Consider the following 27849-nt stretch of genomic DNA (forward strand, 5'->3'; position numbering starts at 1 on the left):
TAAGGATGAATCTGATCTTCTATTCAAAAGAAGAAACCTACTCAGGAAATTCTAGCCACTTCTCATTGCTCTTGCAGCAAGGTTTTACTGTATGTTTTTTAAAAGCATGAAATTAACAAGTTTTTTTTTTTAAATGAATAACTTATAAATTAATTTTTTTCAATGCTGCCTTTGTTTTTAGGGAGAGATATGCTAAACACAAATGACTAATGAACTCTATCAGCTTTGGGGAATCTCCTCAGCATCTTTATCAGCTATGATCAATAATGAGACAACCTAAAACCACAATTCCACACCTGGGTGATCAACAGTACCAATTAACCAGAGTATTAACTGCAATGACTTAAAACTATATTACCTGAATAGTTTCCATGGTGAAGTATCAGAAAAAGTGAAATAATAAATATTTTCCACAGCACCATAAGGTTTTATAAAATACTATTTCAGTTTTTAACATTAATGTATAATCATTCATATTAGGCTTAACCTCTTTTCTGACAAAGGCCATATATATAGGCACAACTATAACATAAAAATCATATATTTTACTGAAGAACCTGTATGGTATACTTAGACAGTCACTCTTCTGGTTGTATCCATTGAGTACTAGTGGACTCAAAGCCCAGGAAAGATGGTTTTGCCATTTATACTCTAATCACAAATTTTAATTTGCCAAAAAAAAAAACCCAAGTGGAAACTAAGATATTTGCCATAACTAAGAAGTCCTTTTATATCTGTTTGCTTTAGTACTGTGTGCTCTTACAGGTTTTGTTTCTATACAATATTTTGTAAATGGCTCTGAGTTTGTAAAACAAGAATACAGTGATTCACTTTGAATTTTAAAAATAAACGCAAGTGGAAACAAATTTTATAGCCTAACTGTCTGCAATTATGTGTAACAAGTTACCTATAATAAAAACTGTACCACAGATTGGATCCCCCCAATATCCAACATGCTCATGGATCTCCTGAACTATTAGTGTGTGCTGTGCCAACTTAGTTCAATACTGATCTAAGCAAAACATCATTGAAAGTAATGACTTGCCTACCAAAAAACATACATTGCATTCCAAAGCCAAATTTGAATTCAATTTGGGATTATTAAGTCCATGTCTCCCCTCCATTAATGCAGAGAACTGAGACTTGGCTTTACTATAAATCAGCTAGCACTAGAGTAAATCTGCTATAAAATTATTTATAACAAAATAAATATTTTCAGTCCCTCTACACTAAGTGATATATAAATCATTAGCAGTTTATAACATTAGCTTAGGTCACTGTTTTAGGACCCAAACATACTGTACAATCCTGAGTAAAAGGTTAGGGGTACAGTTTCTTGGGGATCTTTCTTGATCAGGAATCATAAAGAAAACACATAAAACCACAACTCATAATAATCCCCATTTTCATTAGAAGTACCATGAGTCCTTTTTACTTTGGTAAATAAGTTTATCTATGTAAACCATTTATTTTGATGGAGTAAAATATAAGCAGAGCTTCTGCTAGGATCCTTCCATCACCTTTTGACACTGATATAGTAAATAATCAGGAAGAGTAGAGCAGGAGGATCTGAACCACAGGGCTAACATGTCACCATGAACTCGGAAATGCAGCAAGCAGGGGATGGATGGGAGCAGCTGACAGGCCAACAGCCCTTCATTGCCTACAGCAAAACAAAGTGAGAAATTCTTTAATACAAAGACTTAACAGACATTTCTACAAAGAAGATATACAAATGGCCAATAAGCACATGAAAAGATATTCAACAACACTGATCATTAAGGAAATGCAAATCAAAACTAAAGTGAGATACTAGTTCATACCCATTAAGATGGTGATTATCAAAATAAATAAATAAATAAATAAATAAATAAGTGTTGGTGAGGATGTGAAGTAACTGCAACCCCCGTGCATTGCTGAATGTAAATGGTGCAGTTGCTGTGGAAAACAACATGACAGTTTCTCCAAAAATTAAATATAGAATTACCATATGACTCAGCAATTCTACTTCTGGGTATATAACCGAAAGAACTGAAAGCAGGGACTCAAACACAGATTTATTTGTACACCCATGTTCAAAGCAGCGTTATTCACAATAGCCAAAAGGTGGAAGCAACCCCAGTGTCCAACAAAAGATTAACAAATGTGGTATATTCGTAAAATGGAATATTCAGGCTTAAAAAGGAAGGAAATTTTGACACATAACATGGATGAACCTTGAAGACATTATGATAAGTGAAATCAGTCAGTCACAAAAGGACAAATATTGTATGATTCTACTTAGATGAGGTAACTAGAGTAGTCAAATTCATAGAGACAGAAAATAGAATGGTGGTTGTGAAGGGCTGGAGAGGGAGGGGCAATGGGGAGTTAGTGTTTAATGGGTACAGTTTTAGTTAGGAAAGAGGAAAAAGTTCTGGAGATGATGGTGGCAATGGCTGCACAACATGAATGTATTTAATGCCACTAATCTGTACATTTAAAAATGGTTAAAATGGTAAATTTTGTTATATATATTTTACCACACAAAAAAATTCTTTAATAAAGTCTGAACAACACACTTATCTGAAAGATACTCATAACATGAAATACAGCTCTGAGAAATCTGACACTTATAAGAGTTGATTTGTTTTCTGATTGTAAGAAAGCCCCTATAAACACAAGATTGCCTTTTTAGAACACTACAAACCTATAATGTCAACAACATGAAGTCTTAGTTCCTGTTGCAGGGCCTTTAAGGTAGAAGGCAGAGCAGCTTGTGATTCTGACATCTTTACATTTTGTTTCACATCATTTGCGAAGGATAACCAGAGTTTACCAAAGTCTTCAGTCGAGATTTTTAATGGCCTGAAAATAATTTTTTAAATTAGATTTATGTCCATTAAGAATGAAATGATTCTAAACAGACAAATACATTTCAAATGACTCATGGGAATAAAAAAAATCATTGTAAATCTAAATCCCACAAAATCTATGTTTTTTAAACCAAATATGATTAGAATACTTACCATTATCTTCCAACCTGAAGAAAATGCTGAAAGCAAATGTTATTAAAGAACAAATGTCTTTTCAATAAATCACCCAGTTCTCTCTTTTTCTGAGTATTAGTCATTACAGTAAAATCTCACCAAGTAATTTCATGAATCATTCAAATATAAAACTTTTCTTTCATGTATACTTTAGATTTGGGGATGAGATACTCTATCAAAGTCATGTACAAGAGTAAGAATACAAAGACCTAGCACCTTAAGCAAACTGGACGAAGAGAAAGGATTTTAATAAATGTATTTTTTAAATGGTTCAGGTGACTGAAGATCAAATAGTTAACAATGGGGTATCTCTGCGAGGAATTATAGGAAATTTTTATATTCTACTTATATTTTTCTGTAGCATTTAAATCTTTATAACTATGTATTGAATTTATAATTAGGAAAAATATTTTTTTAAGATACAGAGGATTTTATTAATAAGCACAGAAGAACCGTCTGTGTCATATATGTTGTGCTTCTTCAGGTTACTAATGTTCACCATGGGACATACCTTCATAGTCACAGAATGTAAGTTTTTTGAAGGCTAGATTCTATCTTTTCAGCACCACAGGTATAAATAAATACTCTGACAGATTGATAAACATGTTCTTACTAAAAGACTTTAAAGAATGGGCAAAAATTATAGTAGTCTAACACAGGTAGATGTGTGAAGGTTAAAAAAATTTTTTTACAGATATTCATTGGTATTCTGCATTATTGGTTCAGGCAGCCTTCATTTTTAAAAATGTTTGAATACAGTATAATATATTCATAATACTAAACAAGAGCTGAAGGGTTAACAGGTTGTTTTCAATTATTTGGGTAACTGCACAATGCTAGTATAATACTAAATACTGTATGTCTAATAAAAGTTTAGTAACTTTGTTGAGCCATTTTCTTGCAGATCTCTAAAACTTAATGAACAGACTTTATGAAAGAATTAATCAAATAAATGAAACACAAATGAAAGAAACTTTAAAAGCTTTTTAAAAAGTCAGGCAGAATCTTTGAAATTATTTCAGTTTAAACATTACTTTAATATTACTTTCTCTCAGAAGTTCTCCAAGATCACTAGCCAACTCGAACCTATATCAGGTCCCACATTATAATGGCCCATCATACCATTTACCTCCTGTTCATAGCACAATTCACAATTATACATGCATTTATGTGATTGTTCGATGTCTCCTCCCTAGACTGAACACTCCCTAAACGTAGGGGTATGTGTAGTTTTGAGTTGTTACACTCCCTAGCACCTAGTACAGTGCTCTGTCCAGAGAAGAGGCCTAATAAATATTTGCTGAATGAATGAATAACTTGAATTAATATTCTAAAAAATATTTACCTAATGAAATCTAATAGTGATAAGTTTACTGAAAATTCGAGCTGAACAGGATGAGTATCCATCACTTGATAATTTATAAAACCAGAAAGATTCCCTTCTGTAAAAGGTTTTTCCATCTGCACACTGTATTGAAAGTTTTTGGTGCTTTCTGCTTCTATTACAGGCAAGCAGCATCCAGGTTGCTCAGTGATCTGTAAATAAAAGTAATGTAAGTATTGAAGAAGGGATCAATACAGGCTATCATATGAATAACAATTTTCTATCTAATTGAAGTGGTACAAAAGCATACAATTGTAAGATGTTAATAACAAGCCACACCATGAAGATAACTGACAACTTCACTTGAGAAAAATTCACTAGCACAGATAATTAAGAAATAATAATGCATAGGTCAGAATTATGTAACAAACAGCATTACAATGAAAATGTCTGTATGGTTTAACAACAACAAAAAACAGATTAAACTCTAGTCATGTGGCTCTCAATACTAGCTAGTACCAGTTTTTTTTTTTAATTAATTTATTTTTTTTGGCTGCATCAGGTCTTAGCTGCGGCATGCAGGAGCTTCACTGAGGTATGTGGGATCGTTGAGGCATGTGGGATCTTTTGTTGTGGCACGCAGGCTCTTCGCTGTGGTGCACGGGCTTCTCTCTAGTTGTGGCGCACAGGCTCCAGGGCGTGCGTGCTCTATAGTTTGCTGCACGCGGGCTCTTGTTGAGGCACGTGAGCTCAGTAGTTGTGGTGCGCAGGCTTAGTTGCCCGGGGGCATGTGGGATCTTAGTTCCCTGACCAGGGATCGAACCTGTGTCCCTACATTGGAAGGTGGATTCTTTACCACTTGACCACCACGGAAGCCCCTAGCACCAGATTTTTAAAGCTAGGAGAGTGCAAAAAAAAAAAAAAAATATCTTTCCCTCTCATTCTCCACCCTTACTCAAGCTCTGGTGGTAAAGCTCAGACAACTGAATTGGGTTTTGTTTTGTGTTTTTAAGTTCCACAGGTGATTCTAATGCACATCTACAGTCAGGAACTTCTGCCCAGGTCAGGCCCAGGTGGTATCCCATTCAATGCATTCTAGCTCATAGAAGAAATTGGGTCAGTTTTCTCAGTCTTCCCCAATACGTATTTATTATGTTTCCTTGTCTGTTTTGAATAAATTTTTCCTACTTAAAATAATAAAACAATCTGTCTTTCACTGTTTTTGCTAAAGACGAAAGAAGGATGTGGGAGAAATTTACAAGCCATCAAATGAGTCAACAGCAAAAACACTAAGTAATGTTTCTTACACTAAGAAACATTAAGTAATTCATTGTCTTACCTTGAAATTTTCTGCAGGAGCAATTTCTAAGTTAGCACTTTTCAGTTCTGAAGCACTCTTATTAAAAACTGACCAGACCATCAACAAACACTCATCTTTCCAAATTTTGTAAGAAGACACTGATATGGTTTCATTATTACAGACCTCTATAAGATCTGAATGCATGTGTTCAGTAGTTTCTTCCAACAAAGAAGAAGCTAAAGAGATTTCATTGGCAAGTGAGGCTGCAGTGGACTGAGGAGGGTGAAAAACTTCCATGTTGTTATCAGCAAACAAAGAGGGTGTAGACAGCCTGCAATTTGAGATTTTCTCAACCAAGGGCAGTTCTGTGAGTGACTCAGAATCCAAAAGTTCTGAATTAAGAGAAAATTTCTTTACTTCTTTGTCTCCTCTATCCTGCAAATTATCCAAATAATAGTCTTCTTCATAAGTCATATTTGATGAAGAACTAAAGGAAGAACGGGTCATATTTTGAGCAGTGGTTGTTTGCCCACTTTTGGTTTCCTTGACTTTTGATTTTCTTCTGAACTTGTGAGAAAGGGTATCTGCTTTTCCTAGCTGCAAAGATAAAACATAATAATAGAAAAAGAAACCATTCTACGAAGTCATGAGTTTTAAACTTTTTTTTTATAATTTCAAATGAGCAATGTACTAACTTGCTAAGGTTCTACCTATAAAGCATAGATTAACAAAAATTCAGAGATGAATAAAATGTTAAGTCCTAAAATTCTGACAGCTACATAACTTTGAACTAGTAAGCTAAATCTATTTCTCACTAAAAACACATAAAATCAGAAAAAGAAACAAGGTCAAAAAGTCAATCATGAACAATTCTAAAAACTTGTTAGACTTAAGAAAACTAGAGTACAGAACTGCACAAATTAAAAATAGTGAGAAAGTTAGCCATTTTTTGAGTTTCCAGAGTTGTCCTGTAGAAGCTAAGATACCCTCAAATACAGGGATGGGTCAAACTTTGGTTCAGTAATCTATAATAATCCTGTTTTCATGACCTGTGAGTTGACAAACAGGGAAGAAAAACTGACTTCACCTCAAGAATCAGCTAGTGTGGCTGACTGGAACACACAGCAGGAAAGAATTCTAAAAATAACTAGTGATGTCTGGTACAGACTCAGGAGATGGGAACAGCAAACTTGCCATTCTTGAGCTAAGCCTCCCAAGGAAATGTCTGCAAATCCATCTAAGAAGAGTGATGGCTCAAGTGCCCCCTTGCCTCACAAAGTTCTATGTAGAATCAGTGCAGCAGACTGGGTCTACTTTAAGTTCATCCTCCTGGGGGCTTTAACACTGAGTGGCCACCCTTCACACAATTCTAGTCAACCAGAATTCTAGCTCTCTTCCAAGTCTCAGCAGCTAAGTTTGTCTCTACCTTTCAATTCAGAAGCCATCAAACAAGAACTAACATTATTTTAACACAAAAATGAAAACAAGTTGGGGGACTTCCCTGGAGGTCCAGTGGTTAAGACTCCACGCTCCAGGTTTGATCCCTGGTTGGGGAACTAAGATCCCACATACTGCAACTAAGCCCATGTGCCACAACTACTGAGCCCACGTGCTCTAGAGCCTGTATGCTGCAACTAGAGAGCCCACACGCCACAACTAGAGAAGACCCAGTGCAGCCAAAATTAATTAATTAATTAATTAATTAATTAATTAATTTTAAAAGTTGGGGGTTTTGGGGAGAGGAGGACTTCCATTTCCAGTAGCCATGGGACTCGAATTAGATGTACATTAGACTGCTCAATATTGTTCCTCAGGTCACTGATGCTCTGGGTTTTTTGTTTTTTGTTTTGTCTTTTCTTTCTCTCTGTGTTTCATTTTGGATAGTTTCTATTACTTTGTCTTCAAGTGTACGATCTTTACTTTTTAAAATATTTATTTATTTATTTATTTGGATGTGCTGCGTCTTAGCTGTGGCACACAGGATCTTCGTTGCGGCATGTGGGATCTTTTAGTTGCAGCATGCAGGATCTTTAGTTGCAGCACGCGGGATCTTTAGTTGCAGGATGTAGGATCTAGTTCTCTGACCAGGGATCAAACACGGGCCCCCTGCATTGGGAGTGTGGAGTCTTAACCACTGGACCACCAGGGAAGTCCCCGATCTTTTCTTCTGCGCTGTCTAATCTGCTGTTAGTTAGAAGCTACACAAGCCAGAACACACCAGAGAGACATCTTTGTTAAATTTCTTAAAGAAAAGAAACAGTCAACCTCAGGTTCACAACCCAGAGAAAATACTTTTTTAAATGAAGGTGAAATAAAAGGCAAAGATGGGAAGAAAAAAAAAAACCTTAACCCCTACAGTGAACTATGTAAAAAAATTAACTCAAAACGGACCACAGACCTAAAAGCTAGTTAAAATGAAATACTCAATACAGCCTAGATCTATGTAACTGAGAACCTTAAACACTAGAAAAATCAGAAGAGAATAGGATTGCTAGAGAAAAGCAGCCATGCAGAAGGACTTATGATACAGATGAAGCATATCCAGTGCCAATCCTGTCTGCTTTGCCCGAGTGAGAGAGGAAAAGTTGGGGATGAGGGGTAAGAGAATACATGCTAATTTTATGTAATTATTTGCTTCCCCTCCTTTCTGCAAGGTGCCATCTGAGTTATAGCTCCTCATAGAATTCACAGCCCTATAAAACAGGGAAATAACCTCTTTTTTTTTTTTTCAACTATTCTAGTGATAGCTGAGGGGAAAAGAAAAATTTAAGGGGAAACCCAAAAAGGATTTAACCTAACTTAAATAGAAAAACATCCTAATTACATTTCTGATTTCAAGCCCACCACAAAAAAGTCTGGTAATTAATTTATCACCCTGAATGTTCTCCAGAGAAAGACTCTAACTGAAAGCTATGCACTTCGTTGAGAAGGCAGGAATCCTTCAACACCAGCAATGAGGTTCACAAATCAGGGCTCCATAAGCCTGAATGCACTCTGAACTTGATGCACTCTGACCACTGAGAACTTGCCCTATCAGTGCCAGATCATTCTCTGGTACCCTCAGCACGGCCTGCTGGAACAGCTCAAAGACCCAAAATCAGTCACTCTTCTGCTGAACTACAAATGCTGACTGAAACAGCATTAAGACACTTATTAATACTTTTAGGCTGAATTTGCTTTTTCTTAGAAAGGAATATCAAGTCTGAAAAAAATGGGATCTAAAAAAGAAAGAGATACAGGCAAAGAGTGTAGCCTAGAGACTGGCCTAGTGTTGACAGAGATGAAGGGAAATTCCACCAAGGGAAATGGAGGATGAAAGAACTGTGATGATGTAAAACTGAAGAAAATACAGCTCTAATCACAGTTTTGCACTAGGTGGGATCATCTGCCCACCAAACAGAAAATTACATGTGGAATTCTCAGACACCCAAAAATAGCACTTGTCCTTCACTCCAGTTTTTCATTTTTTTACTAAGAGAATAATATATCGGCATAAAAAGTTTTGAAAATAATAATCATAATGTCTGAATATAATTTTCATTTTTGTATAATTCCTTTCAACCTCAATATACTTTTATCTTAACAGTTTTAAGCAAGGTATAAGTAAAACTGCATATTCTGCTTTTTTTGCTTAATATATAAGTATTAATTTTACAATGCAGTATGTATCATTTTTAATGACGAAGTAATATTCAGAGCTAGTATAATTTATGTACCAATTCTCCTGTTAGGACATCAAAATTGATTCCTCTTTTTCACTATTAAAAATACCATTTTAAGAAGTACTTTTTCCACAGACATATCAATATTGTTGAACTATTACTATTGGTAATATTTCCATCAAGTCCCCTTTCCACTGAGACCTGTCCTCTCCAACAGTGGGGGTGAGAATACACATGGTCATATTTGTAACTTAATTTGGACCCGGACTCTTGCCCCAACTGACTGGACTAAAGAGAATACCTGACTGAAGCTAAGCCAATTAGATTTTCTCTTTCAGGAATATAAAAGGTATGTCACTGGTGGCTCTGGAGCTGGGGAAGCCATTCCTACCATGTGTATAGATAACAGCCATGAGCTTTTGTAGAGCCAGTTTTTTTGTTCAAAACAGGGAACACAGATTCTCAAAGGAATATAACTGACTACTTACCAAATTGATTGTACTTTCTGATCCTAGTCCAACAAATAATGATGATGCCAGCAGCTGCTTTTCTTTCTCCTCTTTAGATTGGGTAAGGACTTGAGATTGATCCTTTTTTGTTATAATTTGATCTACATTCTCCATTATTATATTCTCTTGAGGAACTGGCAGAGCTTCTGTTTCATCACCAGTTTTGCTTTCCTTCTTGGGAAGATAGCCCTCTTTCCCCCACAATTTCTTTATGCCTTCCAGCTTCAAGCTATTTGTCCTAAGGAGATTGATAATGAAATCAAGTCAATTTAAATAATTGCTAAATAGTTACCTTCTTGAGGCGTTTTTAAAAACACATCATTGTCATGACCTTTTAGAAATAGCTTTCATATTATATTCTATGTGCCAGAAATAAAACCTAGATCTTTAGATTTTATTTTAGTTATAGCCAACCTCCCCTAACTCTTCAGCCAAAAGATTTAAGGCAACAGAACTCTAGACTTAGTTAAAAATTTCATATTATTTAATTTTCATTTAATTCCTTGAATAAGATGTCCAAAAATAGAACTACTGTAAATCAGTTCCTTTCACCTATTGACTTTTCAAAAATATCTTTAATTCTGATGGGTTAAAGATCAGAAATGATGTAAGTTTCATACCTATAATCATTCAGTGAAGGAATTAACACTACATAAATTCACTACATAAAATCCTGTTTAGAGCAAAAAAAAAAAAAAAAATCATTCAAATCTACTCCTATGTGTAAATTTACCTTTAATCCACAAGGTTTTCTTAATGTGAGCACAAGCTACACTTTCAACTATTATAAATGTACATTTATAAAAATGAATGAGGTTTGATCTGTAGAAGAAAACAGTAGTATTTTTGGAAAAAGCATGAAGGTTAGGAGTTTTTTTATATCTGAGATGAAAAAGAATAAAGTTGTGATTAGAATTAGGACTCACCTCCTGTTGTCCCAAAAGCTACAGCTGTGAATCATAAGTGCAGGCTGAAACAGCCAAAGACTGCCTCTATTGTTTTCATATAAGAACCATGTGTCCTTGGCACTGGCTCATTTAAGTATCCCTCTCATGATCCAAAACTGAATTTTTAAAATTTGTACTACAAGATAGGCAGATTGTGAAATGAATCTAAAAGAAGGATTGAGAAATATCTGTACTGACTATTATTCCATTTTAATTTGTTGGAATCATAGTCAGTTTGATTTTCTGTAGTATGCCAGAAACAAAAACAGATCATTATACTTCATACTGAGTGAAGAACTAATGCTATTAAGCACCAACTGGCTAAAATAAAGTCTAATGTTAATAAAGAACACCCTATAGTGAATTAGTCCATTCCTACTCAATGAATTTTATTGCTGAATGTTCCTTTACAAATATCTTCATTCGTCCCTTTCTTTCAAGTACCAAAAGAGTTTTCTAAAAAGTTAAAAAAACAACCAAAACTGTTAGTTATCTATCAAACCTCTTAGAAGAAAACTGGTTGATCTTGTGTGAACAGACAAAAAAGTCATCAGGGGAACCCCTAATGTGACCCCAGCATTTCTAGGATGCTCAACAGCAACAACTCAAAAGGATTCATGAATGCCCACAGCAGGATTACAGTGTTTTTTGTAACCCTGTTTACCAAAACATATCCTTTAATTATTGGGGGGGGGGGGGAATAAAAAAGAGCAACTCCCCGAATGATTCAAATATTAGTTTAACTAAAAAAACGTAGGTGTGGTAGACCCTGGGATGTTCCATCCAGATCCCCCTTCAATGAAGGACTTTGTTGGCGCAGCTGTTAGGAGCATAGCACCCTTAGGGATTTGCCTCAGTTGCAGAGAGTCACCTCAACTGCAGATCATGCCCTTTTCCAGGGCAGCCCATATCCAATAATTGATGAACAGAAGTATAGAGTCCTGGCCACCCGTTTTAGCCCAACTCAGGACAGCTCAGATGGGCCATTCTAGCTTCAGAGCTTCCTATGGGGTCAGCAGACACTGTTGTTAGCACTGCATTGCTTCTTAACTTCTTCCTCTGCCCAAACCCTCTTCTTTTCCCTTCCTTCCACAGTTGTTGATGCCAAGGGCACTCCTTAATATTCTGCATGCTAAATTCCACCTTGGAATGCACTTCCCAGGGAATTCAACCCACAATAACAGGCAAAAATGAGAAGGGGAGGAAAAAGGAGCCTGCATATATGCCTATTATCAACATAAATTTTCACTGTCATGCATTACATACAGAAAGTCTAAAAAGGAGGTAGATAATTAAGAGAGCAGCATAAAGCCATTTCATACACAAAATATGCCTCTTTATGATATGAAACATACTGTAAAAAAATTTTTAAACATAAGTCATCTTTGCCTGGATTTTGACAATAATAATATAATTCACGGTTTTATATGGTATACCTTTGTGTTGTTTTTAATCAGACCATTCAAACACAGATGTAGATTATGGCCAAGCAACCTTCAAAAGATTAGGAATGTACTTTGAGCTCTAGAAATTCCCATTTGCGGTAGGGTGCTGCTCCGTAATAGGGCTTAAGGTAAGAAATGCTAAATTGGGCTTGCCCCACTTTATTCTCAGCTTGCCAGAGACTGCAGAAGAATGATCATCTCCTCTCTAAAGCTGATTCACCTTGCCAATTACCACTTAGGTTCCTAATCTGAAATAATGTGTGAGCTGTGGTCCTCTTTGGAAAGAAATTTTAAATTCATCCCTCATGTTGCATTTCATGATAATACAGCATATGTATAATTCCTGAGCAGCTTTGCCAAATGTCATTTCTCTGAGGGTAGTACACGTACACATACAGGATTTACAAGGCCCTGTCAAGTCCGCCAGATCCTAGTTCAATACTAAAAAAGCAGATGCCATCATCTGTTGTGCAGGCAAAAGGGACTACGTTTCCTACCTGGGTTTGGAGGGTTTCTGTCTCTCCTTCCCTTGCCCCTCTATTCCCTGTTTGAGGCACTTAATTGCTATCACCACCACCATCACATGCTCACAAACCGTATCTGCTCCCCATGCTTATAATACTGAAATTAAATGTCTGGGAAAGAAAAGGGTGTCAACAGAGCAGGAAAAAAAGGCTAAGAGAGAGATTTTGAACTTATGCCATTTCAATCAGCATATCATTCTACATTCCTCATAATCTATGTGTCATTCTTCTGATAAATACTTCTTATAACCATATCACTGGAAGACTGACAAATGCAAAAATGAACATAAAATAAGGTTACTGAGTCTGTTCAAATGTCATCTTTCAAAGTTGTCACCTTTGAGATTTTATCATTTATTCTAACAATGTTGTCATTACTCAAAACATTTTTGAACTCTTAGAAGAAGCTCCTTCACAAACAAGAAAGCCATTTTCATTACTTTATGTCACACTGGTATACTGACCAAAGTTATCCAGCTTGACTACTAATTTTATGTAGTAAATTCAGCTTTTGGATAATAACAATAATGATAGCAATGACAATTATTAATTTTAGTAGCTACCATTTATCGATCATTTATTACGTACTGGGTTGTATGAGGCACTTTACATACATTATCTCATTTTATTAACTTCATCATATTTCTAGTAATTTATTCATATTTCCAAAATCAAAATTTACCTAAAAAGGATGAAGATTTGACTCTATGTTAAGACATTTAGACAAATATATCACCAATTTTCAAGGTGGCTGGAAAGAAGCTCTGAAAGCATTCTGAGCAAAGCACACAGCTTTCTCAAGTGAAGTCATCATCTTTATGTTCATCTATATATTCGTCAATCTTCCAATGAGATGGTTATAAGAAGTATATTATGAGAATGCAGAATGATATGAACAGTCACCTCACCTGGGTATATGAGTTCTGATACACTTTTTTAAAAATATATGTGTGTGTGTATGCCTGATATGTAGTAATAACACACACATCATTACTATGTGTAAAGCTTGTATACATTCTATACTGTCTTGGAAGTAAGCAAGCTCTCTTAAAGTACAAGGACAGGCTATACACTGTCAATACCCTGAGAGCAATAAATAGAAACAGCTGAAACAACAACCCATGCAGAATTTAGCTTTCAGGAATCCTTCAACATGTAAAGACATTTAAACACTCCCATGTTCTCAATTTTAATAAGAAAGGAACTTACTCTTTTAGCCCGGTATCTGTACTATTCCCAGATATATCTGAACCAAGAGAAACGCCAGCAGGAGACTGTCGTCCAGAGAAGCCAGATGAAGAAAAAGAGAGTCCATATGGTTCAAAACTAAGAACTAGAATTTTAAAACAACAACAGAGGTTCATATTTAAAACAAAGCAAACATTATGAAAAAAAAGCAAAAAATAGAATAATTGAAGACTAGAATCCAGTGACAATTTTTAAACTGGAAGGGACTTTGGAAATGATCTAATCAAACATTTATAGCAATAATAATAAAGCAGCTATGATTTATTAAATCTCTACTACAGTCTTCACACAATTAGTTAATCAAAGACAGTCTTTCATTTTTATCTTTTTACCACCCTTAAAAGCTAAAAAAGAATTCAATTAGGAAAGACAACTGATAAACCAGGTCTACTGAAAAGTTGCTGCTCTCATGCAAAAATGTTTAATGAACTATGAATGAAGAGCTGACCAAGTTTCTGTTTAACAAAATGCTCTTAGGCACATTCCTGTACCAACTGGACTGATGGAGCCCTCAACGTGAAATCCCCCTTACTGACAAAGAACAAGGTTTACCCAGGTTCAGATTCCTTTGCTTTGGTTTACCCAGCAAGTAAACAAGGTAAACAAGGTTTACCCAGGTTCAGATTCCTTTCCTTTCCTTTGTACACATTTTGTGTACAACTTCTGGGAGGAATCCTCCTGGAAGAAAAAACTTCCTCTCTTCCTTCCTCTTTTATGTTCATAAAAAACCATCATCAATACTAGGCTGCCTACTTCCGGATTTCTTTAATGGGAAAGAGCAATAACCCTCTGCCTTGTATAAAGCCCTGCTTTCTCTGTTTTCTAATATGCTATTTAGCTAAACTTAATCCTAACTGGCACATTATCTCTTTGGACTGTCTGGATTATAATACAAAGGACCTTCTTAAATCATAAAAAGTATCTTAGAAAATAAAATATGAACTTCTGTAATTATTATCCTCATTTTACAAATGAGGAATCTGTGGCAAAGAGCTTGCCAAGAAGTCACTGAAGAGTACAAAGACAAGAAATGAAAGAGGCAAATGAGAAATCAGATACTCTGGTTCCATAACTGCACTCTCAACCATTATATTACACTGTCTCCTTCAAAGGAAACAGCACCTAATCCAAACAGTACTAAATAAATTAGCTTGTTAGCTAAATGAATGATATAAAAGAGGAATGACTGTTCACCATAAAAAAATAACAGGCTAATTAATAATCAGGAGAACCAGTTCTTGATGTAGGTTGGGTGTTAACTAGGTTATGAACTAGATCTTGATTTCTTTGTAAAGTGAAGGGTTCGGACTAGGTCAGCAATTTCCAAGTGCTGATTTGATAACCAGGAACAAGCTGACTTCACAGAATCTCTCACGTATCTTTTTATACACACAACCAGGCTTTCAGAGATATAGTTACAGAAGGTATAGGAGTAGGTCTCAAAAATCTGTATCATTTTTTTAAAACTCCATGTGATTCTGATTCTAAATCATGTTTGGAAACCACCTGTCTAAATCTAAGGTCCTTTTCAAATAGAATATCCTCTCATTTTAAGCTTTCCAATCATCTGGTTTAACCTTCTATCCCATATTGGCCTCTTTTAAATAGCATCTGTGACAGTCAGTCATCCAGCCTCTGCACTGACACTTCCAGGAACAGTGAAGAGCTCAAGAAATGTTTTAAGAGTTTAAGGCAAAAAGCAAGTAAAGATAAAAAGTTTAAGCAAAGAGCAGAAAGAATTCAAAATTAAAGAGTTTGAAAATAGAGAAAAAAAAGACTAGACATGGAAGAGGACAATACCTGGAGAATAGTCAGATAAAATTCCAATCCTGAGACAAAAAAATTAAAGACTGTCATCTAAGAAAGGCCGAGAAAGGTTCAACATAGAGAAAGAAGTTCAAACCACATTATTTTCATTCTCAAGTGAAAATTTGCCAAGATTCTTACAGAGAGGAATGACTAGAAGGGACAAAATTGGAGAGAGTTAACTAGATGAACAAGAGCTCATGTGCAAATTGGGGAGCAGGAAGAGACTAATGGTATGCAGAAAGAGTGAGGAGAAGGAAGAAGATGGCTGAACTGCAACTTAATGAATATGCAGAAGTTAACCAGATGAAGAATGAGGAAAAAGGGCAATTCATACAGAAGAGAAAGCATGAGCTGGAAGCAGAGAGAGTCCTTGGGAGTCAGAAGAGTTACTGAAAGTAATCCAGGTGAGAGATAAAAATATAAACTATCCTGGGCATAAGTGAGTAATTCAATATTTAACGTGTTTGTATACTTCGTGACTTTAGAGGCTTTGATTATATGCACACTCCTTCTTTATCTTACCTTGTACTGCAGTTCTTTTATTTTTTTATTTATTTTTGCTATTTTAATTTCGTTTTTTTTTTAACATCTTTATTGGAGTATAACTGCTTTAAAATGGTGTGTTAGCTTCCACTTTATAACAAAGTGAATCAGCTATACATATACATATATCCCCATATCCCCTCCATCTTGCGTCTCCCTCCCATCCTCCCTATCCCACCCGTCTAGGTGGTCACAAAGCACCGAGCTGATCTCCCTGTACTATGCAGATGCTTCCCATTAGCTATCTATTTTACATTTGGTAGTGTATATATGTCCATGCCGCTCTCTCACTTCGTCCCAGCTTACCCTTCCCCCTCCTCGTGTCCTCAAGTCCATTCTCTATGTCTATGTCTTTACTCCTGTCCTCCCCCTAGGTTCTTCAGAACCCTTTTTTTTTTTTAAGATTCCATATATATGTGTTAGCATACGGTATTTGTTTTTCTCTTTCTGACTTACTTCACTCTGTATGACAGACTCTAGGTCCATCCACTTCACTACAAATAACTCAATTTCATTTCTTTTTATGGCTCAGTAATACTCCATTGTATATATGTGCCACACCTTCTTCATCCATTCATCTGTCGACAGACACTTTGGTTGCTTCCATGCCCTGGCTATTGTAAACAGAGCTGCAATGAACATTGTGGTACATGACTCTTTTTGAATTATTGTTTTCTCAGGGTATATGTCCAGAAGTGGGATTGCTGGGTCATATGGTACTTCTATTTTTAGTTTTTTAAGGAACCTCCATACTGTTCTCCATAGTGGTTGTATCAATTTACATTCCCACCAACAGTGCAAGAGTGTTCCCTTTTCTCCACACCCTCTCCAGCATTTACTGTTTCTAGATTTTTTGATGATGGCCATTCTGACCAGTGTGAGATGATATCTCATTGTAGTTTTGATTTGCATTTCTCTAATGATTAATGATGTTGAGCATTCTTTCATGTGTTTGTTGGCAATCTGTATATCTTCTTTGGAGAAATGTCTATTTAGGTCTTCTGCCCATTTTTGGATTGGGTTGTTTGTTTTTTTGTTATTGAGCTGCATGAGCTGCTTGTAAATTTTGGAGATTAATCCTTTGTCAGTCGCTTCATTGGCAAATATTTTCTCCCATTCTGAGGGTTGTCTTTTGGTCTTGTTTATGGTTTCCTTTGCTGTGCAAAAGCTTTTAAGTTTCATTAGGTCCCATTTGTTTATTTTTGTTTTTATTTCCATTTCTCTAGGAGCTGGGTCAAAAAGGATCTTGCTGTGATTTATGTCATAAAGTGTTCTGCCTATGTTTTCCTCTAAGAGTTTGATAGTGTCTGGTCTTACATTTAGGTCTTTAATCCATTTTGAGTTTATTTTTGTGTATGGTGTTAGGGAGTGTTCTAATTTCATACTTTTACATGTACCTGTCCAGTTTTCCCAGAACCACTTATTGAAGAGGTTGTCTTTTCTCCACTGTATATGGTTACCTCCTTTATCAAAGATAAGGTGACCATATGTGCGTGGGTTTATCTCTGGACTTTCTATCCTGTTCCATTGATCTCTGTTTCTGTTTTTGTGCCAGTACCATACTGTCTTGATTACTGTAGCTTTGTAGTATAGTCTGAAGTCAGGGAGCCTGATTCCTCCAGCTCCATTTTTCGTTCTCAAGATTGTTTTGGCTATTCGGGGTCTTTTGTGTTTCCATACAAATTGTGAAATTTTTTGTTCTAGTTCTGTGAAAAATGCCAGTGGTAGTTTGATAGGGATTGCATTGAATCTGTAGATTGCTTTGGGTAGTAGTCATTTTCACAATGTTGATTCTTCCAATCCAAGAACATGGTATATCTCTCCATCTATTTGTATCATCTTTAAGTTCTTTCATCAGTGTCTTATAATTTTCTGCATACATGTCTTTTGTCTCCTTAGGTAGGTTTATTCCTAGATATTTTATTCTTTTTGTTGCAATGGTAAATGGGAGTGTTTTCTTAATTTCACTTTCAGATTTTTCATCATTAGTGTATAGGAATGCAAGGGATTTCTGTGCATTAATTTTGTATCCTGCTACTTTACCAAATTCATTGATTAGCTCTAGTAGTTTTCTGGTAGCATCTTTAGGATTCTCTATGTATAGTATCATGTCATCTGCAAACAGTGAGAGATTTACTTCTTCTCTTCCGATTTGGATTCCTTTTATTTCTTTTTCTTCTCTGATTGCTGTGGCTAAAACTTCCAAAACTACGTTGAATAATAGTGGTGAGAGTGGGCAACCTTGTCTTGTTCCTGATCTTAGTGGAAATGGTTTCAGTTTTTCACCACTGAGGACGATGCTGGCTGTGGGTTTGTCATATATGGCCTTTATTATGTTGAGGAAAGTTCCCTCTATGCCTTCTTTCTGCAGGGCTTTTATCATAAATGGGTGTTGAATTTTGTCGAAAGCTTTCTCTGCATCTATTGAGATGATCATATGGTTTTTCTCCTTCAATTTGTTAATATGATGTATCACGTTGATTGATTTGCGTATATTGAAGAATCCTTGCATTCCTGGAATAAACCCCACTTGATCATGGTGTATGATCCTTTTAATGTGCTGTTGGATTCTGTTTGCTAGTATTTTGTTGAGGATTTTTGCATCTATGTTCATCAGTGATATTGGCCTGTAGTTTTCTTTCTTTGTGACATCTTTGTATGGTTTTGGTATCAGGGTGATGGTGGCCTCGTAGAATGAGTTGGGGAGTGTTCCTCCCTCTGCAATATTTTGGAAGAGTTTGAGAAGGATAGGTGTTAGCTCTTCTCTAATTGTTTGATAGAATTTGCCTGTGAAGCCATCTGGTCCTGGGCTTTTGTATCTTGAAGATTTTTAATCACAGTTTCAATTTCAGTGCTTGTGACTGGTCTGTTCATATTTTCTATTTCTTCCTGGTTCAGTCTCGGCAGGTTGTGCATTTCCAAGAATTTGTCCATTTCTTCCAGGTTGTCCGTTTTATTGGCATATAGTTGCTTGTAGTAATCTTCCATGGTCGTTTGTATTTCTGCAGTGTCAGTTGTTACTCCTCCTTTTTCATTTCTAATTCTATTGATTTGAGTCTTCTCCCTTTTTTTCTTGATAAGTCTGGCTAATGGTTTATCAATTTTGTTTATCTTCTCAAAGAACCAGCTTTTAGTTTTATTGATCTTTGCTATTGTTTCCTTCATTTCTTTTTCATTTATTTCTGATCTGATCTTTATGATTTCTTTCCTTCTGCTAACTTTGGGGTTTTTTTGTTCTTCTTTCTCTAATTGCTTTAGGTGCAAGGTTAGGTTGTTTATTCGAGATGTTTCCTGTTTCCTGAGGTAGGCTTGTATTGCTATAAACTTCCCTCTTAGAACTGCTTTTGCTGCATCCCATAGGTTTTGGGTTGTCGTATCTCCATCGTCATTTGTTTCTAGGTATTTTTTGATTTCCCCTTTGATTTCTTCAGTGATCACTTTGTTATTAAGCAGTGTATTGTGTAGCCTCCATGTGTTTGTATTTTTTACAGATCTTTTCCTGTAATTGATATCTAGTCTCATAGCATTGTGGTCGGAAAAGATACTTGATACGATTTCAATTTTCTTAAATTTACCAAGGCTTGATTTGTGACCCAAGATATGATCTATCCTGGAGAATGTTCCATGAGCACTTGAGAAAAATGTGTATTCTGTTGTTTTTGGGTGGAATGTCCTATAAATATCAATTAAGTCCATCCTGCTTAATGTATCATTTAAAGCTTGTGTTTCCTTATTTATTTTCATTTTGGATGATCTGTCCATTGGTGAAAGTGGGGTGTTAAAGTCCCCTATGATTGTGTTACTGTCGATTTCCCCTTTTAGGGCCGTTAGTATTTGCCTTATGTATTGAGGTGTTCCTATGTTGGGTGCATAAATATTTACAATTGTTATATCTTCTTCTTGGGTTGATCCCTTGATCATTATGTAGTGTCCTTCTCTGTCTCTTGTAATAGTCTTTATTTTAGAGTCTATTTTGTCTGATATGAGAATTGCTACTCCAGCTTTCTTTTGATTTCCATTTGCATGAAATATCTTTTTTCCATTCCCTCACTTTCAGTCTGTATGTGCCCCTAGGTCTGAAGTGGGTCTTTTGTAGACAGCATATATACGGGTCTTGTTTCTGTATCCATTCAGCCAGTCTATGTCTTTTGGTTGGAGCATTTAATCCATTTACATTTAAGGTAGTTATCGATATGTATGTTCCTATTACCATTTTCTTCATTGTTTTGGGTTTGTTATTGTAGGTCTTTTCCTTGTGTTTCCTGCCTAGAGAATTTCATTTAGCATTTGTTGTAAAGCTGGTTTGGTGGTGCTGAATTCTCTTAGCTTTTGCTTGTCTGTAAAGGTTTTAATTTCTCTGTTGATTCTGAATGAGATCCTTGCTGGGTAGAGTAATCTTGGTTGTAAGTTTTTCCCTTTCATCACTTTAATATGTCCTGCCACTCCCTTCTGGCTTGCAGAGTTTCTGCTGAAAGATCAGCTGTCAACGTTATGGGGATTCCATTGTATGTTATTTGTTGTTTTTCCCTTGCTGCTTTTAATAGTTTTTCTTTGTATTTAATTTTTGATAGTTTGATTAATATGTGCCCTGACATGTTTGTCCTTGGATTTATCCTGTATGGGACTCTGCACTTCCTGGGCTTGACTGACTATTTCCTTTCCCATATTAGGGAAGTTTTCAACTATAATCTCTTCAAATATTTTCTCAGTCCCTTTCTTTTTCTCTTCTTCTTCTGGGACCCCTATAATTTGAATGTTGGTGTGTTTCATGTTGTCCCAGAGGTCTCTGAGACTGTCCTCATTTCTTTTCATTCTTTTTTCTTTATTCTGCTCTGTGGTAGTTATTTCCACTATTTTATCTTCCAGGTCACTTCTCCGTTATTCTGCCTCAGTTATTCTGCTATTGATTCCTTCTAGGGAATTTTTAATTTCATATATTGTGTTGTTCATCATTGTTTGTTTGCTATTTAGTTCTTCTAGGTCCTTGTTAAACGTTTCTTGCATTTTCTCCATTCTATTTCCAAGATTTTGGATCATCTTTACTATCATTATTCTGAATTCTTTTTCAGGTAGACTGCCTATTTCCTCTTCATTTGTTTGGTCTGGTGGATTTTTACCTTGCTCCTTCATCTGCTGTGTGTTTCTCTTTCTTCTCATTTTGCCTGACTTACTGTGTTTGGGGTCTCCTTTTCACAGGCTGCAGGTTCATAGTTCCCATTGTTTTTGATGTCTGCCCCCAGTGGCTAAGGCTGGTTCAGTGGGTTGTGTAGGCTTCCTGGTGGAGGGGACTGGTGCCTGTGTTCTGGTGGATGAGGCTGGATCTTGTCTTTCTGGTGGGCAGGACCGTGTTCGGTGGTGTGTTTTGGGATGTGTGTGACCTTATTATGATTTTAGGCAGCCTCTCTGCTAATTGTGTTCCTGTCTTGCTAGTTGTTTGGCATAGGGTGTCCAGCACTGTAGCTTGCTGGTTGTTGAGTGGAGCTGGGTCTTAGCATTGAGACGGAGATCTCTGGCAGAGCTTTCACCATTTGATATTACATGGAGCCAGGAGGTCTCTGGTGGACCAATGTCCTCAACTCGGCTCTCCTACCTCAGAGGCACAGGCCTGATACCCGGCTGGAGCGTCAAGACCCTATCAGCTACACGGCTCAGAAGAAAAGGGAGAAAAAGAGAAAGAAAGAAACAAATAACAATAATAAAATAAAATAAAGTTATTAAAATAAAAAGTAAAAAAAATTATTAAAAATTTTTAAAAATTAAAAATAAAAAAAAAAGAAAAGAAAGAAAGAAGAGAGCAACCAAACCAAAACACAAATCCACCAATGGTAACAAGCGCTAAAAACTATACTAAAAAAAACGACAGACAGAACCCTAGGACAAATGGTAAAAGCAAAGCTATATAGACAAAATCACACAAAGAAGTATACACATACATACTCACAAAGAGAGAAAAAGGAAAAAAATATGTATATCTTTTGGGAAGTCTGAGGACTTCTGCCAGCGTTCAGTAGGTGTTCTGTAGGAGCTGTTCCACGTGTAGATGTATTTCTGATGTATTTGTGGGGATGAAGGTGATCTCCATGTCTTACTCCTCCTCCATCTTGAAGTTCTCTGCAGTTCTTTTATACCTTGATCATTTGGCTATACCTCTCTGACCATCCCCAGCTGTTATTAATTTTATTTTTTGAGAGACTAACAGTCTAAACTTGATGTGGTTTTCAAAAATCCATAGTTCTGTAGACAGGAGATTATCCTGCTACTTCCCCTTATTATCTCTGGTTTTATCTAACATTGGGGCTACAACATATTCAAATAACGTTTTAACAGAATAATCCACACTGATTCCTCAATGCTTTTCTTTGGTAGGAACTGGTAATAAAAGTTTGTTCCCCACTATCCCACCTATGTTTACTAATTCTCATTATCTTACAATATTTTCCTGAAGTTTATTGTTATGAACTTGGCATTTTTCTACCCAAGAGAGCTAAGTACTGTATCCTTCATAAAAGTGACATTTGACTACTGCTCTTCAAATGATTTATAAAAATCTCAAACAAGATCAGTATCAGAACCGATTGCCAATTGAAGGATTCCAGAATTAACAACTTTTTAGGCAGAAAATACCTATTTTTCCCCCACTCTTTACTTTCTGTCATAGCCACAATTATAAGATACATGATTTTATAACTTATTCTTCAAGTATCTAGCATAAGCACTTGCTATGTCCTGTCTCGTAACTGATTTCCTTTTCCATGATATAAAAGACAGTTTAGGCTCATGAAATTTCAATTTTACTTTAGAGAACTTTTGAAAAATAGGTTTGGGAGGAGAGGGGAAGAGCCTAATTTGACAGTTTAACCCCATTTATAATGATGATTCCATGATCAAAAATGTACTTGGCAAATGAATATACTAGCTTGGGGAGTTTCAGGGCTATTATATTTGCATCAGCCACTTAACTTATTTTAAGAAAGAAGAAAGGCAGTGCCAGAAATTAGGCTCCTTGTCCTACCCCCTCTTGCCTACCCTAGCCTTGAATTGCAGTAATAAGAGCAACTGATGGGGAATTCCCTGGTGGTCCAATGGTTAGGGCTCTGTGCTTTCACTGCAGGGGACATGGGTTTGATCCCTGGTCGGGGAACTAAGATCCCGCATGCTACACAGTACAGCCAAAAAAAAAAAGGAAAAAGAAAAAAAAGAGCAACTGATGGCCCCCAGACATTTGAAAATAAGGAAATATGACAATTGGACCATGTCTCCCACTCTGGAACTCCAGATTTTCACTCCATGCCTTGGATGTCATAAGGCCTCTATATGCACTATAGTCAGAGGTTGGGCAACTGTAATTCAAAACTTTATTTCCCCCCACATATTCTATCAATATATGAGGAGTTAAATGGGAAGGAAACTGATTACCCTTTCAAAGAAAATTGTATTTTCTAGGCCTTTAGGTATCATTGTGCTAAATAATGTCAAAAACCTTAAAAGAGCAAATACTTCCGCAAAAAAATAACATCAAGTCTATTATTAGTGTTTATACTTTTTGGTTTCATTGTAGGATCAACCATTTAGTTGTACTCATATGCCTAGTGCAGAACCTAAAAAATAATAAGTACTCTACAAAATCATTAAATAATGAATAGGAGAAAAAAAAAGACCTTTCGGCATTGAACTTTTCAGTATTAAAATTCTGAATTCCTGTATAGATAATATTCAATGGTCTCCCTTTATTCATATATATATATATATATATATATATATATATATCCCATCCATCAAATGGATGGGATCATATATCCCATCACCATCAAATATCTCAGTGATCTCCTCTTTACTAAAATAATGACAGAAGTCTTTCCCTGACAGCCTACATTTTTTAAATGTAAAGTTATTCTTTTCTTTCTAAGCTGTTCCTAAATTCACTGATCAGATATTTCGTTGGAGGAAGCATTTTAACACACTTAAGCTATACAAGATTGTTCAGAATAAAATGAAACTCACTAGTTCATAGAAACCAGAGTTTACTTCTGAAACTCTTCTGCAGATATGCTTACGCTGATATCTGTCAGCCCTTTACACAGTGACCAACATGATAATTCCACCTTCAAGTTCTTTTAAAATTCCAGGATGGCTGCCATATCTTAGGCACTTATGTACATGAAACCTATGGCTTTGGGAACACCTCTAGGCTAACTTTTTTTTCCTGTTTACCCCAAACAAGGTCAGGGTGAACAAGTCACAAGCAGACTTAATGAGAGATCATGAATCTCCTCAGTTATTTACTTACATGACTATAATATCAATTGCATTAAAAAGTGATATCCCTACAATCTAGCTTATTATAAACCCATGAAAAATTACCTTTTTCCTGAGAAAGCTTTTCCTCCTGCCGTTGGTGGTGAGGTTTGTAAGGTGCTGCCCCCTGACTTAGTTCTTCAGCCACAAAACCATCCAGAAAAGATAAGGAAGCATCTACCTATATTAAAGTAAAGCAAAAATTAGGAATTAAAAAAACTTACCCTAAACAGTAGACTGCACATTCACAGTAGTGATTTCAGTCCATATTTCCTAAAAATAATTTTTAAGTGAAAAACAGAACTTCAACCCTAAAATTGCTACTCAACTCTCTTTCTGAAACACCTATAATCAAAACACTCAGCTAAGAATCTAACAATGTAAGTCATGTGCACTTATTATTCATTTCACTGCACTGCAGAATACATTTTTGAGCATCCAAAATGTTAAGGCATCATGTTAGATGCTATAACTGAGACAAAGGAAGACACAAGTCCTGCCTCATGAGACTTGTAATCTACCAGAGGAGAAGACACATACACTATGAGCTATAGTGTCTACATTAGTTTCCTGCTGCTGGGGGCTAAAAACAAAGCCCGCAGCAAAGGCTAGTTCCTTCTGGAGGCTCCAGCGGAGAAAAGGTTTCTTGTCTCTTCCAGCTCCTAGAGGCTGCCAGCATTCCTCGGCTTGTGGCTATATCACTCCAATCTCTGCTTCTACTGTTACTTGGCCTTCTCTCTGACCTCTTGCCTCACTTTTATAAGGACCCTTGTGATTATATCATGCCTACTCAGATAATCCAAGATAATCTTCCCATTACAAAATCCTTAACTTAATCAAACCTACGAAGTCCCTTTTACCATAAAGTAACATATGCACAGGTTCCAGGGATTAAGATGTGATTATCTTGGGGAGGCCCATTATCCAGCCTCTCACAGTGCCTTTGATTTAACTATCCTATTCCTTTCTACCTAAAAATGCTTTGTTACAAACCTGTGGAAAATTACTTAATTTCAATAAAGTACAAGAATAGAAAGGTACAAGAGAATGCTTAAATGAAAAGAAATAAAGAGATGAAGAAAGAGTAAGGGGAAAAGGAGAAAAGAAAAAGTGAGGGGAGAAATAAAAATGAGATACACAAGAGGATATAGCAGTAACGACCTCAGAAACCACAGATTTGCCTCTCCTAATTTAGCCAAGTGTATACAAACAGCCAGATAATTTAGAACAGCAGGTAATTCTCAAAAAATTTAAGTGGCATGTCACACTGTGCATTTGGCAAAGTTTAGTTTTGATAAGTTTTTTTTTTAAGTTTTTTTTCCCATGTGGACCACTTTTAAAGTCTTTATTGAATTTGTTACAATATTACTTCTGTTTCATGTTATAGTTTTTTGGCCGCGAGACATGTGGGATCTTAGCTCCCCAACCAGGGATTGAACCCACACCCCTTGCATTAGAAGGCAAAGTCCTAACCACTGGACCGCCAGGGAAGTCCCTCGATAAGATTCTTAAGAGATGAAGCGATGTCATCATCATTATCTTTTACTGGAAGAAAGGGAAGTAGAGTAACTAACTAGTTTAATACTATGTATAGCATATTTATTCATATAGTCTCTGGAATGCCAACAAATGTTAAACCAAGGCCTCTGCCCATGAGGAGCTAATGAAAAAAATTAATGAACAAAGGTTCAAAATGAATACAAGCCATGAACATCTGAGTCATAATTAGTGGGAATATTGCCCATCCTCCCCTCTTCTTCAACTATATGACATCTAATATAAAAATCTGAACAAATCTGACTTCCTTTTGGAAGTTTTCAGATTTACACCAATCTGAGAGAGAACTCAGAGGTGAGCAGTAACTAAGTGCTTTGGATTAAAAGCAGCACTGGCTGAAAGTAGGTGGGAGAAGAAAAGGCGGGTGATCAGGTTCCAAAGTAGTAAATATTTAGATAGTAGATGGACAAAATAAAATGGAGAACTGTTTTTTTCTTACATTCTCAAAGAAAAGAGAGCAATAATAAAATGACATATTAGAGAAGTTCAAAGGAGATAAAATTTTTAAGTTCTCAAATTATTATATGTTAAAAGAGACTGTCATAGACTATAAACCCCTTCACTGCAGTTCTCCAGAACAGATTAGTCTTCCTGACTATTTAGGATCACTACTGAGTAGAAGCTCTCAAATGCCCTCTCACACTAATGTGAGAAAAATGCCAACCTTCATCTAAAGTGCTACAGAAATGACATTTTGGCATATTCCAGATATATCACAAATGCAAGAATTATTCTGTTTAAAGACAATGCAATTTTGTAAAAGATGGAATGCAGATATCTTACCACCATGTCTTCACAACTCTTATCAACTGGAAGCAAGCCCTTCATAAATTTCACATTCTCATGCAAATGTTTTAATTCAAATGCATGCTGTCTCAAACAAGTATCCAAAGATGTGGTAAATTCCTGGATTAATCTCTCAACTATATTAGAAGAGTGTGCTTGGGGTGTCAACTTGGTCACAGCAGCAATTATCCAGGCTTTTGTTTCTGAAGAAATGGAGTCACTCGTAAGTAACTTGTAGAGCTTGGTTATAACTTCCTCTGGCGTTTCCTTACCTAAGAGGTAGGAATACTCCCCTAAAACCTAAAACAAAGAAATGTATATATGTAAATATCAAGTTATATAACAACTATACTCAGAAATCTAAACAAAGTGCCTACTGCCGGAGTGAATTTAACTTATACTAAACATATTCTCATGGTGAAGAAATTATTAAAGATACAATTGTATATTTTAGGTTCAAAATTACACCAAGAATTGGAAGTGAATACAAAAAGGTTTTCCACATCTTTATCATTAACAGTATATAAAGTAGCATACCATTACAAGTTAGCTTTCTTCTGAACTTCCAGGTTTGGATGTTGGTTTTTAAAAGCACTTTCACATTCTGTTACTATTTTTTCCAATAAGCATTTAAACAAGTGGTTCTCACATACTAGTATGCATAAGAGCCACCTGAGGTGTTTCATAAAAATACACATTTCTATACTCTCCTCCCAGAAAATCTGATTTAGTATGTCTGTGGTGGGGATCTACAATACACATTCTGAAAAAGCATCAGCTGATTCTGATGTAGATGATCCACAGAAGAGACTCTGACGAACACTGATCTATTTTACACATACTCTTTCCTACATCTAATTTATTCAGGTGA

The 27849-nt window shown here is 36.0% G+C and overlaps 1 protein-coding gene across 1 annotated transcript in view; it reads right to left on the reverse strand.

The window, feature by feature from the left end:
• Positions 1-1228: 1228 nt before the first annotated feature.
• AP4E1 (adaptor related protein complex 4 subunit epsilon 1) overlaps positions 1229-27849 on the reverse strand; it is a 64227-nt gene continuing 37606 nt past the window's right edge. The window contains exons 14-21 of the mRNA XM_061182139.1: positions 26976-27278; positions 24702-24816; positions 13950-14073; positions 9804-10062; positions 5693-6250; positions 4375-4565; positions 2690-2847; positions 1229-1663 (exon numbers count right to left, since the gene is read on the reverse strand). Coding sequence (XP_061038122.1) covers positions 1503-1663; positions 2690-2847; positions 4375-4565; positions 5693-6250; positions 9804-10062; positions 13950-14073; positions 24702-24816; positions 26976-27278 — 1869 coding nt within the window. The 3' untranslated portion in view covers positions 1229-1502. The remainder of the gene's footprint in view (positions 1664-2689; positions 2848-4374; positions 4566-5692; positions 6251-9803; positions 10063-13949; positions 14074-24701; positions 24817-26975; positions 27279-27849) is intronic.

This window comes from Eubalaena glacialis, chromosome 2, assembly GCF_028564815.1.
Source record: "Eubalaena glacialis isolate mEubGla1 chromosome 2, mEubGla1.1.hap2.+ XY, whole genome shotgun sequence".
Taxonomy (NCBI): Eukaryota; Metazoa; Chordata; class Mammalia; order Artiodactyla; family Balaenidae; genus Eubalaena; species Eubalaena glacialis.